At 42.3% G+C, this 14178-nt stretch overlaps 1 protein-coding gene across 1 annotated transcript in view; it reads left to right on the forward strand.

The window, feature by feature from the left end:
* The window catches only part of LOC139168005 (cation channel sperm-associated auxiliary subunit beta-like), a 137196-nt gene that overhangs the window by 85000 nt on the left and 38018 nt on the right, over window positions 1-14178 (forward strand). Inside the window, exon 18 of the mRNA XM_070753253.1 lies at window positions 7935-8261. Within this exon, the coding sequence (XP_070609354.1) occupies window positions 7935-8261 (327 nt within the window). The remainder of the gene's footprint in view (window positions 1-7934; window positions 8262-14178) is intronic.

Below are 14178 nucleotides of genomic sequence, written 5' to 3' on the forward strand. Positions count from 1 at the left end.
AGTGGTTGGGTTAGTAGGTCTTTGTGTAGTTGATTTGGTGGGTTTGCATTTTTCAGTGTTGGATATTTTTCTCCATGGATACAAGACGTGGTTCAAAGTTTTCAATGTATGTTTATTGGATTTTGGTGGTTGCTTTTAAAGTGCAGATCTCATCAGACAAGCTGCTGAGGATATCAAGTTTTGGAGTGCAGGATGAACAGCATGGAAACTGCTTTGGTCGCATTGATGGATGATCTCTGGTGGGCCCGGGGGGAGGGGCTTGTCCTCTGTCCTGGTGCTTCTTGACCTCTCAGCAGCTTTTGATACCATCGACCAGTGTCCCCTCTAATTGTTTTTCGGTGTGAGCAGAAAAGTACAATGTCTGAGCGGCACATTCCCATTCCCATGCCTGGGCATGGATCGGTTAGAAACAAAAGGGGGTCACGTGACCTCAGGACACACAGCAATGGTCATAAAATGAAACGGCTGCCAAGTTTTTGATGAGGCAATAATCAGGCTGCTGCGAAGGTCCTAAGAGTGAAAAAGGGGCATAAGTCACTTTTTTCAGGGCCGTCGCGACTTTGAATGGTTAGTAAATGTACCATTGTAAGTCGAGGACAACCTGCCTTCTCTCCTAGATGTTTTCTGTGAAGCTTCAAAATGGACTCCTGATCTGCTGATCTGCTTCTAAAAGAGTGCACTGGTCAGACAGATAATCCTCAACTTCTGTTCTGACCCCAATGGAGGCCAACATTTCTATCTCCTGAGTAAGATGGTTATTAAGTGAGTTCTGCCTCACTTTACCATCTTTCTTGCCATAGTCATTAAGTGAATCCCTGCAGCTGCTTGTCAGAAGATCCCAAAAGATGTTCACATAACCCTGCCCCTGGGACATAGCCACCATCATAACTAATTTGTCAAGTGTCCAAAGTTTGATCCAATAACCCCTTTATTTTTCTAACAAAATCATTTCTTCCTAGAAGGAAGAATAGAAAGAATAAAATGGAAAAGGGGATTAAAAGGGGATACAAAAATAAATAAATAAAAGGGTTTGGTTCAAAGTTGTGCTCGGATTAAAGAAATTGGAGTTTGAGAAGGGTTGATTAAGCTTGGAGTATTGTTTTGTTTGCTCTTTTTTTAACTTCAATTATTTTTTCTATTTAGATATATGAATTTAGGAATTGCTGATCTGTTTTAATAAAATTAGAAGTATTGATTACAATAAGATATGTAGTAGGTGATACTGATTTGGATTAATGCATAAATGGAATTAAATTTAGCACTTTGGCATAATGATTAATAAGTTAGAAATATAATTGGTGTACTTTTTGAAGGAACATTAAGGAGGGAATTTAATTAAAAGAAAATGTATGTAACTGGATGGAAAAAATAGGAAAAAAAAACTTTTGCAACTTTTGGGATGATTGATACTAGTTACTATGAAAATACTGCATTTTATTCATCGAAAATTAGATGGTACACTGTATTGTTTGAATGTATGTTGAGAGAAAAATTAAAAAAAATTACCCCCCAAAAAAAGTCCTTCCACCCTCTTTCCCTCCATTCATTTCATTCTTCCTCCTTCCTCCCTCCCTCCCTCCCTCCTTCCTCCCTCCCTTCCTCTCCACTTCTCTCTTTCCCTCCCTCTCTTTCCCTTTTCTTTCTCTCTCTCTCTTTTCCCTCTCTCTCATTCTCTCCTTCCAGGTCTCTCTCATTCCTGCGTCCTCTCCCTCTCTCCCCCATTCACTCTCTCATTTGTTTCTCTCTCTTCCCTTGTGTTTCCAATCACACTTGGCCAATAAAGAAATAAAGGAAGGATCATCCCGAAGCAGATTCCATTGGCTCCAAAATGGGTGTGTGTGTGACCTGGCTGTGTTGGAGGGAAACGGGGTGGGGAAGAGACATGCTGCCAGGCACTTGGCTCCAGCCCCTCCTGCCTTTTCATCCTCCCTCTCTGAAGCTTCGCCCTCCCTCTCCAACCCCCACCCCCCTCTCTGAAGTTTCACAATTCCTCCCATTGTCTCATCACTTACAATGGACAGCTCACATCTCTTTTGACTGCTGGATTCTCCATTTCAAAATGCGGGGGGGAGGGGGGATCTTCCAGGCCCTGCTTTAAACCCCCTCAGGAGGCTTTTGAGACTCCTTCACAGTGAAAAGCAGTGTTCCTGGGGACTGGCCAAGCCCCCCTCCCCCATGGCACAAAGCAAGCACAGCTTAGCTGGATGTCGCAGGGCTTGATGTCAGGGGGCACCTTCGGCCCTGACTGCCATGCTCGCCTTGTGCCATGGGGAGGGGCGCTTGCAAGCCCCTTGCCTCCACCGCCTCCTCTTCCACTGCCCCGCTGCCTGAGCCCATTTACAAGGGGTTGGTGGAAGACCCAATGTCACTTTTGCTAAAGGTTTTTTGCAAAAAAAAGAGTAAAACAACATCGGATCTTCCACCAACCCCTTGTAAACGGGCTCAGGCAATGGGGCGGTGGAAGAGGAGGCGGTGGAGGCAAAGGGCTTGTACATGGCTGCCCCCCACCACCACGGCACAGGGGCCCACTGATGTCAAAGCCACCTGGGGAAGCGGCCCGTAGCGACAGAGCCGGAGAAGCCGGGCAGCCCATGGGGCGCCGGCTCGATCGTGCTGGCATGGAAAACTCTGTGCTGAGCTTGGTTTTTGCCTGTGCCCCAGCGCGCTGCACACATTAGAGGGAACATTGCCATCAACCATGGTATCTTTCTGCACCGGCTGGAGGGGTTGCGAGTGGGGGGCACTATTTTTCAGTGGTTCTCCTCCTACCTCTCTGGTCAGTTGCAGTCGGTGTTAGGGGTGGTCAGAGTTCGACCTCTGGGTCTCTCCCTTGTGGAATGCCTCAGGGGTTGGTACTCTCCCCCTTACTATTTAATATCTACATGAAACCTCTGGGTGAGATCATCCAAGGGCATGGGGTGAGGTATCATCAATATGCTGATGATACCCAATTATACATCTCCACCCCATGTCCAGTTGGTGAAGCAGTGGAAGTGATGTGCCAGTGCCTGGAGGCTGTTAGGGTCTGGATGGGTGTCAACAGATTCAAACTCAACTCAGACAAGATGGAGTGGCTATGGGTTCTGCCTCCCAAGGACAATTCCATCTGTCCGTCCACTAGCCTGGGGGGGGGAACTACTGAACCCCTCAAAGAGAGTTTGCAGCTTGGCAGCCCTCCTCAATCCTCAGCTAACATTAGAGCACCATCTTTCATCTGTGGCGAGGAGGGCATTTGCATAGGTTCGCCTGGTGTACCAGTTGTGACTCTATTTGGACAGGGTGTCATTACTCACAGTCGCTCATGCCCTCATCACCTCAACGTTCAACTACTGCAATTCTCTCTACATGGGGCTACCTTTGAAGAGTGTTCAGAAACTCCAGATCGTGCAGAATGTGGCCACGAGAGCTATCGTGGGGCTCCCTAGATTTGCCCAGGTCTCTCCACTCCGCTGCCCGCACTGGCTGCTGATTAGTTTCTGGTCACAATTCAAAGTGTTGTTAAGGACCTATAAAGCCCTATGTGGCATTGGACCAGAATACCTCTGGAACCATCTTCTGCCACACGAATCCCAGTGACCGATAATGTCCCACAGAGTTGGTCTTCTCCAGGTCCTGTCGACTAAACAGTGTCAGCTGGTGGGCCCCACTGGAGGACCCTTCTCTGTGGTGGCTCCGGCCCTCTGGAATCAACTCCCTACAGAGATTAGAACTGCCCCATCCTCCTTGCCTTTTGTAAGTTGCTAAAGACCCACCTTTGTTGTCAGGCATGGGGGAACTAAGATACCCCCAGGCATATATAATTTATGCATGGTATGATTGTGTTGTATGGTTTTAATGTTGGGTTTTTAGATGTTTTTAATATTAGATTTGTTATACTGTTATTGCTGTGAGGCGCTCCGAGTCTACGGAGAGGGGTGGCATACAAATCTAATATATTATAATTATAATTATGTTATAATGTTATAATAATAATAATAATTAATAATAATAATAATAATAATAATAATTATTATTATTATTATTGAAATAAATAATTTTGTTGTAGAAAAGTGGCTATCCGCTTTGTTATGATGAGGCAGATGTGATGAGCTGATTTGTTGCAGATGTGGCATTTTTTTGAATCCCTCATGATCTTAGATAGTGTCATTGCATTTAAAATATGGGTTGCTCCTATTATCAGGATTTTTTGCTTGTTTTGGCTGGCATGTCAGATCTTAGGAATTTATTGCTTTATTGCTTTATAGAAAGAGGGATGGAGGAAAAGGCAATTGAAACGTTAATTGCTCCTTTGCAGGCAAAAAAGAAACTTGGGTTGGAAGAAGAAAGAATTGTTCTGCTTGGCTAATGGCAATTAGCCATTCATGAGTCCGGAATTAAGTCAAACACACAGCAATTGAATCAAGAAAGTCTCTTTTATGTACAGAGGCTAAAACGCCTGCTGGAAATGCAAAACCAATTACTGTTTTACGAGTCCCAAAAGTTACAGTTACTCACACCAAAAGTTCACTTGACATTTTGAGGCTTGCACCAGAGCAGAGTAGTGATTTATGAATCAATAAAGGCAGAGTTCCACACTCCAATTCCAACTTGAATGTCACAGAGTTCACAGAAATCCCAAAACAGAAAACAAACCACATTGCTCAATCTTCTTTCTTCTTCTTCCAAAACGCTAACAATAAACGCCCATGCCCAGCACTCCAACCCTCCCTTATTTATCAGGGTTTCAGTAACGTAATTAAACTTTGAACAGCTGCACTCCATTATCTGTTTTTACACCTGCACAGCTGTTCCTGCCTTCCCAAGATTCTGCGCACGCTGGGATTCAAGATAGGGTTATTCATGACATCTTCCCCTTCTGAATCCAAGGACCCTCTATCTCTCTAGTTGATGGGCTGGTTGCACCCATTCCCCTGTCTGTCTCTTCTTCTTCACTGCCTTTGTCTGCTTGTGATTCAGCTTCACTGTCTGAGGAAGCGGGCAACCAGACTGGTCTTCTATAAACAGAGGACTCCCACTGGTCCACATCAAAATTCCCAGCTACAGGAGCTGGCCTAGAGCCAACCACAACACCATCTCCCGGAAGGCCCCTCCCCTAGACCCTGCACAGAGGATGGGGTTTATTCGGGAACTGGAGATGGAAAGAATGAGATCAGGAGCATGCACCAAGGGGGCTTCCACCCAAGTACAATTATCCAGACCCCCCTCGGTCCATTGCATCAAGTACTGGAAACAGTCCTCCACCCATCGCGAATCCCGGATGGTGTGGATTGGGGCGTTGGGCAAATGGTCATGAACACAAGGCGCAGGCGGGGCTGGTAGACCAGGATGAAGCAGGCAATCAGGACTAACAACCAAGAGGGAGCAATAGAACACCGGGTGAATCCTCAGGAAGGCAGGCAGGGTCAAATGGTAGGCCCCAGGGTTGATGACTTGCTCGGCAGGGAAAAGACCCATGAACTATGGATCCAACTTCGGGTGTGGTGACTCAGACGAGATGTACTTAATGGAAAGCCACACCCGGTCTCCAACAGCCAACGGGGAAATGTCACAATAGGAATGGTCAGCATACCTCTTGTAGTCCTCCTTGGCTTTATGGAAGTATCTCTTGACCATCTCGTGCACCGACTGTAGCTCAGACAGGAACTCCTCCATGGTCGGGACTGGGGAATCCAAGAGTGTCTGTGGGAAAAAATGGGGATGATATCCGTAATTGGCATGAAAGGGGTTGGTCTGCATTGACGTGTGCTGGGAATTATTAAACGCGAACTTGGCAAGTGAGAGCTACCTTGGCTATTCGGACTGCCAGTCCGATACAAAGCACTACAGATACTGCTCAATAATGCCGATGACTTTTCCAGTGATCAGGTCAAGGAGTGGGCCTGCTGGAACATACAGCTGCCCATGGTATCAGAGCAGACCGTCCGAGAATGTCCATGGAGAGTCAGGGCTGATTTCCCGCATCCGCTCGGCCACAAAACCATCCCCTTGCTGCGCCTCCTGAATGCACCGATGCAAATCTATGGGGTCATGCATGGTGGCCAGGGATTCCACAGGCAAAATGGTTTACAGAGGGGCCAGTTCCTCAGGGTGAAGGAACTCCAGTTTTTCAGACAGGGTATCCACTCGAGGGTTCTGGTAACTCGGTGTGTACCGGATCCGAAAGTTGAACCGTGCAAAGAAAAATGACCATCAGATTTGCCGTTGGTTCAACTTTCGGGCCATTTGCAGGAATTTCAAGTTCCGGTGATCCATCTGGACCTCCACCTGGTGCTGGGCACTTTCAAGATGCTGCCACATCTCGAAGGCAGACTTGATGGCCAACAACATCTTTTCCCAGATGCTATAACGTACACACACACACTGCCGGGCAGGAAGAAAGTGCAGGGTACAGAACGTTCCCCCCCCTCAAAGGCTTGCTAAACAATGTTTTAGTCCAGAATTTGTATAAACATGCAATTGGCAGGAAGAAAGATCACAGTAGATCCAAAGTGAGATGTAGTTTATTTAAGCTTTATACTTGAGGATGCTTTCCCCCCTCAAAGGCTTTGTTTGTTTGTTACGTACACACATGCACACACTGCCAGGCAAGAAGAAAATGCAGGGACTTTTCCCCTTCAAAAGGTTCCTTCGTCAGCTGGGCTTCTTCAGCTGAGATGGCTCTACTGGTTCAAGGCGACCTTCCTTGTACTTATATATTTGTCCACATTCCTATGCACACTATGACTACTGGCTCCATTTCTTTACATTGTGTTCTCTCCCAAGGGATTATCAGCTAGCATTTCCCTCCTCCTGGCTCCTCGGCTGTCTGCCTCCTTCAAACATGCATCAGCCTTTGTTTTATTCATATATTTTTGCATTTTTGAGTCTGAAAAATTGATTTTTGTTGAATTACAACTTCCAGTGGCTATAGTCCTTTTTAGACACATTTTTAGATAAAGAAAACATTTATTTTATTTATTCGATTCCCCCCCAATTTTTTTATGCCCCCCTTCTCCTTAGACTCAGGGCGGCTTACAACTTGTTAGCTGTAGCACTTTTTAACAGAGCCAGCATATTGCTCCCACAATCTGGGTCCTCATTTCACCCACCTCGGAAGGATGAAAGGCTGAGTCAACCTTGAGCTGATGATGAGATTTGAGTCAGCTTTAGTGGCCTGCTGCATTCTACCCACTGCGCCACCTCGGCTCATGGTTTCCTGAACGACAGCAGGAGGCACAGATGCCATGCTAATAATACTAATTATCATCTTTATTAAAAGGCTGATAATTAAGCCTAAAAAATCCAAGTAATATTGATACTTGGAATATTTTTGTCAATTTGGGCCACACTATTTTAGTTGGCTATCTTCTATTGGCTATCCTCAATAGTTCATTGGTTACTTTGCAGAGAAAGTATCTATTCAACTGAGCTAATATTTGTTCGTTTGTTTATGTCCTGCCATTTATATTTTTAGAACTAATTTGTGGTGGTTAACATATCCAACACATCTTAATGTGCACTCTAATGTTTCTGCAGTGAATCTTTGCCTTACCAGTACTGCTGAAATACTGTAGTGGTTACTTAAGAACTTCACTTAGCATTAAGAATATTGTCAATTTTCAAGGCTTTATCTAGGTTTTCTTCCCCACAAATTTACCATTTTTTGCATTATTCAAGGAAGAACATGTTCATCTTAAATTCCCATAAAGTGCATAGTTGCATTTCTAATTCTAAAGAAGCATGGCAAGCTAAATTAATCTGAGTGGGCTACCACACATGGCTAGCAAACTATGGTGAAAATGTGTCTTTTATTGTTAATTAATGTATAAAATCTAAAGTTGCTTATAGGCAACTTTATAGATCAGGCAATTACCTTTGAATAAATTAGCCTTATTCATTATAATGTCAATTCATTTTTAATGACAATTGTATTTTTCTGTGTAATTTTTTTTCAGGTTCTCATGTATTTAAGAAAACTGATATTGGAAAGACAGTGGTGTATCCAGGCGCTAAGAGTTACTTTATCACTCGGGTGCTCGATAATTATACGGCTTTAGGAACTACCACTTTGCCTGACACATCGGTTGATGGCTACGATATTCATAGTGAACAGTGGTTTCTGTATGACTTTGGCACAACAAATGGTAGAAAATGGAAAATTGTAGTTGACACATGTAGACATGTAGTACAACAGTTTGATGATCTACCACTCAATGCCATTAAATACCTTGATGTTGGGGAAGATTTGAGTTTTTCATTCAGAGTAACTCCAGTTAATACTGGTAAGACCACTGGAATCTTGCATGTATCTTTTTCTCTTTTTAAACTCTCAATGTATTATATAATATATAGAATATGTTTTAAAGCAGGAAAGTATTTAAGTTAAATTTATCTTTTTAGTAACCTCAGTGCAAATATTCACTGCTATTCATGGTAGGCAGCTCTGCCTTTTTTATCTTAAAAATATTCAAAATAGAAATAGCAGGCTCTGAAATGCACAATTCATTTATCTGCTTTTCAATCATAGAAACATAGAAGATTGACGGCAGAAAAAGACCTCATGGTCCATCTAGTCTACCCTTATACTATTTCTTGTATTTTATCTTAGGGTGGATATATGTTTATCCCAGGCATGCTTAAATTCAGTTACTGTTGATTTACTGACCACGTCTGCTGGATGTTTGTTCCAAGGATCTACTACTCTTTCATTAAAATAATATTTTCTCACATTACTTCTAATCTTTCCCCCAACTAACCTCAGATTGTGCCGCCTTGTTCTTGTGTTCACTTTCCTATTGAAAACATTTATCTCCTGAACCTTATTTAACCCTTTAATTTCATCCCTGGCCCCCACTACAACCTTCTGAAGAAAAATTTCTTTGATGGTGATTGACACTACACTGGGGAAAAAGTTCTGTCCTTGTCTAATTAATCATTAATTAATTAGAGCCTTTCAAGCTCTTATCATTTTTAATGTAAGATTATAATGATACAATTATTAGCATAAGTAACTGTTCTGCCTGGCTTCTAGCCACCCATGAGCACAGCAATAAATCAAATACACGACAGGGGAGCAATAAAACAAAAAGGTGTCATTTTTGTACATAGGCTAAATGCCTGCTTGGATGCAAGACCAATACTGATTTACAAGTCCAGAAGGTCAGGGTTACTCACTCAAAGTCCACCCAATATGTTTAGTCTTGTGCCAGAGCAGTGTTGATTTATTAGTCCATTAAGTCAGAATTCCACACTCAAGTCTGCACAGCCTTTACTGGTTGAGTGTCAGAGAGTTCACAGAAATCCAAATCAAAATGAAACCATGCTGCAACAATGTTTCTTTCCTCGAAATGCAAATGATAATTACCCACACAATGCACTCCAACCCTCCCTTTTTTATCAGGGTTTCAGCAGCATCATTAACTCTTAACAGCTGTGCTCTATCATTTGTTTTTATGCCTGTGCAGCTGCTCCTGCCTCCCCAACATTCTCTTCACATGGGGATTCAGAATAGGATTACTCATGACGTCTTCCCCTTCTGAGTCCAAGGAACCTCTAGCCAGTGGGCTGGCTGAACTCATTCCCCTGTCTATCTCTCCCTGCTCACTGTCTTTCTCTGCCTCTGATTCTGCTTTGCTGTCTGAGGCATCTGGCTGCAGCCAGACTGGTCTTCGGTAAACTGTTCTACCTCAAAATCCCCAGCTACAGGAGCTGGCCTGAAGCCAACCACAACACTAACTAGAATCAATAGGATTTAATTAGGGCAATACTGGCAGTTCTCATTTATTGACCATAATTGGGACAAGCAATTGGAATGTTAAACAAAATAGTTGTTAGCCAAAGCTGTGATTGTATTTGTGATCTTGCTTCACCCTTCCTTTGTTTACAAGCCTGTGAAGGTCATAAATGTGAGATTGCTTGTAAAATATTCATCACTGTAATTATGAACAATTGCTACAAAAGACACTCATTAAATAAAGAATACTTGTAGTACTTAAAATAGATTAATGAAAGAGATGGGCTGGTATTGTAATTTCCCAAGACAACATTAAACCATCACCTAGCTAAGTTATATCTCTGTCCAGCACAATATATCTTTCCAATAGTTTCCAATCCTTTCAGTTTAATGAAATAGGAACAGGCACTCTTATGTTTTATAGCATTAGAGTAACAGAATAACAAATTTGTAAGGGATCTCAGAGGTCTTCTACTCCAAACCCCTACTCAAGTAAGAGACCTTATGCCATTTTGGACCAATGGCTGTCTAATGGTCCTCGGAGAGGGGCGGCATACAAATCTAATTAATAATAATAATAATAATAATAATAATAATAATAATAATAATACAAATTTGCTGATATTGAGAACAATTAACCAGTGGAACAGCCTGCCCTAAAAAGCTGTGGGTGCTCCCTCACTAGAGATTTTTAAGATAATAATAATAATAATAATAATAATAATAATAATTATTATTATTATTATTATTATTATTATTATTATTATTATTATTATTATCTTAAAAATCTCTAGTGATAATAATAATAATAATAATAATAATAATTATTATTATTATTATTATTATTATTATTATCTTAAAAATCTCTAGTGAGGGAGCACCCACAGCTTTTTAGGGCAGGCTGTTCCACTGGTTAATTGTTCTCAATATCAGCAAATTTGTCCATAGTTCTAGGTTGGATCTCCCTTGATTAGCTTCCAACCATTGCTTCTTGTCCTGTGTTCTAGTACTTTGGAAAAGAAGCTTAGGAAATTTTGAAAAATGAAATTATAAAAACCCAGTCTAACACAATTCCAAAGATGCAGAAAAATAACAACTTTCAAAAGAAATCAGCATGCTTTCACAAAGATCTCTCTGTTAAACTGAGTGTCAGGGTTCCAAATAGTATCTAACACTAAATCAGAGTCCAAAGTAATTGCTTCCTCAAAGTTCCAATTTATTAACAGAGCCACGTTGACACATCTGTGTGAATTCTGAATCTGAAGTCCTTCTGGATTCACCACCCAGCAATGTTCCCTCTAATTTTTTTCGGTGTGGGCGGAAAAGTATAGTGTCTGAGCAGCATAGAAATTAAATAAATAAATAAATAAATACATACATACATACATACATACATACATACATACATACATACATACATACATTTTCATGCCTGAGCACCTGATTTTTTTTTAACAGATGTCACCCAAGACAACTTATTGTGTAATTATTTGGGGCTCGGTGCTGGCATAGGATAAGGTCCCTTCCCACTATTTTAAATTTATTTATTTATTTATTTTAATTAGATTTGTATGCCGCCCCTCTCCGAAGACTAGGGGCGGCTCACAACAATGATAAAAACAATATTATAGTGAAACAAATCTAACATTAGAAAGAAGCATTATAAAACCCTATCATATTTAAAACCAGACAACACATACATACCAAACATAAAATATAGAGAGCCTATATTTTTTTTATTTTTATTTTTAAATCTTTAAAATTTTAAATTGTTGATTACTTATGATTTGTCTTTTACATGTTGTTTGCCGCCCCGAGTCTTCGGAGAGGGGCGGCATACAAATCCAAGTAATAAATAAATAAATAAATGTCTTAACTCCCCCTTGCCTGACGGTATAGGTGGGTCTTGAGAAGTTTACGAAAAACAAGGAGGGTGGGGGCAGTTCTAATCTCTGGGGAGAGTTGATTCCAGAGGGCCGGGGCCGCCACAGAGAAGGCTCTTGCCCCGGGTCCCGCCAAACAACATTGTTTAGTTGACGGGATCTGGAGAAGGCCAACTCTGTGGGACTTTATCGGTCACTGGGATTCATGTGGTAGCAGGCGGTTCCAGAGGTACTCTGGTCCAATGCCATGTAGGGCTCTAAAGGTCATACCCAACACTTTGAATTGTGACTGGAAACTGATCGGCTGTCAATGCAGGCCACGGAGTGTTGTAGAAACGTGGACGAATCTGGGAATCCCCACGATGGCTCTCACGGCCGCATTCTACACGATCTGACGTTTCCAAACACTTTTCAAAGGTAGCCCCATGTAGAGAGCATTGCAGTAATCGAACCCCAAAGTGATGAGGGCATGATCGACTGTGAGCAATGACTCCCTGTCCAAATAGGGCCGCAACTGGTGCACCAGGCAAACCTGTGCAAACGCCGTCCTTGCCACAGCCGAAAGATGGTGTTCCAATATTAGCTGTTGACCGAGGAGGACACCCAAGTTGTGAACCATCACTGATTGCGTCAATAATTCCCCCCTGCCCAGGATAATGGACGGACATATGGAATTGTCCTTGGGAGGCAAGACCCACAGCCACTTCGTCTTGTCTGAGTTGAGTTTGAGCTTGTTGACACCCATCCAGACCCCAACAGCCTCCAGGCACTGGCACATCACTTCCACTGCTTCGTTGACTGGACATGGGGTGGAGATGTATAACTGGGTATCATCGGCATACTGATGATACCTCTCCCCATGTCCTTAGATGATCTCACCCAGCAGTCCCATGTAGATATTAAATAGGAGGGGGGAGAGGACCGACCCCTGAGGCACCCCACAAGGAAGAGACCTAGAGGTCGACCTCTGACCCCCCACTAACACCGACTGTGACTGACCAGAGAGGTAGGAGGAGAACCACTGAAGAACAGTCCCTCCCACTCCCAGCCCCTCCAGTCGGCGCAGAAGGATACCATGAAAATTGAAAACAATGTTCTTTATAATGAAAATTCACTTAAACTAAGCCCTCTTTTTGTATAGCAAAGAGCACGAGTCTCCAAACAAACTGGTAATTTGTACAAGTCCCTTATCAGTTCTGTGATACTTAGCTTGCAGCTGTGAGGCAATTCACAGTCCTTCTTTCACAAAGTAAAACACAATTTGCTCTGGTTTAGTTTCAAAGCGGAGAAAAATCAGCACACAAAAGGTCAAAGTCAGCAAAGCAGTCACGAAACACAACGATCAGATAATCCTCCACAATGGCCAAACCCACAGGCTGCTATTTATAGCAGCCTCACTAATTACCACAGCCCCACCCAACCACAGGTGGCCTCATTTTCTTTGATAATAATCTCTCAGTTGTTGCTGCCTATGCATTGCTCTCCTCATGCGTGGCTGTATCATTAACTCTTGTTCTGAATCCAAGGAGGAGCTAGATAATTGATCTCCTTCTGAGCTGTCTACCACACTGTCCTCCTCCCTGTCACTCATGTCTTCTTGGTCAGAGGAGCCTTCATCATCAGATTCCACCGGGAGCAAAACAGGCCTGCAGCATGTGGATGTCTCCCCCACATCCACAGTCCTTGGGGCAGGAGCTGGGCCAGAGCTAACCACAACACATATGTTTTAGCCTCTAATCATTTTTGTTGCGTTCCTCTGCACTCTTTCCAGAATCTCAATAACTTTTTATATTGTGGCAACCACAACTGGATGCAATTTTCCAAGTGTGGTCCTACTAGGGCATTGTAAAATGGTACTAATACTTCACATAATCTTGTGTCTATTCCTCTGTTAATGTAGCCTAGGAATGCACTGGCACACTGCTACACCGCTGGCTCATATTCAAGTGATTCCTTACCATTGAATTTTTAACTGTTTTTAATTTTTAAGTGTTTTGCCTCCTTATTGCAATTAATTGAAAAATAACTATTTCTTATCCAAGGCACATTTCCAGAGGACTAAGTACTAAATCATTATAAACAGAATGTTTATGAGTGGGAGTTTCAAGAGTGGAAGGGTAATTCCACCTACTATAAAGATTGATTCTTGAGTGTTAAAGGGTAAATATTATGGCACTGATGTCACTGAAGAAAGAATGTCTTATAATTAGGGAAAACAAATGACTTAGGAAAATCCAACAGAGTGGTAGGAAACATGTTCAAAGCTATCAAAATATTGTATTGTTATGTGTTGGCTTTCTTACATGACAGCCCTTATGCAAATGTGAAAACTCATTCATCCAAGTTTATGTTAGGTTGAATGGCACAAACTAGCATGATTCCAATATCTCATTCATTGTGCAGACTGGGTCAGAAAGTGGTACTAGGATTTATCCTATGCGTGTTTCTTTATAATATGAGGCAAAACCTTAAATTGGGCTTTAGGTGGAACAATGTGTAATTACTACCTCCACCTAATAGCTTTATTTATCTTTGCTTTTCAGAAATTATAATCTGTATAACTGGTCTGTAAATTACTAGATA

Source organism: Erythrolamprus reginae, chromosome 1, assembly GCF_031021105.1.
Source record: "Erythrolamprus reginae isolate rEryReg1 chromosome 1, rEryReg1.hap1, whole genome shotgun sequence".
Lineage (NCBI taxonomy): Eukaryota > Metazoa > Chordata > Lepidosauria > Squamata > Dipsadidae > Erythrolamprus > Erythrolamprus reginae.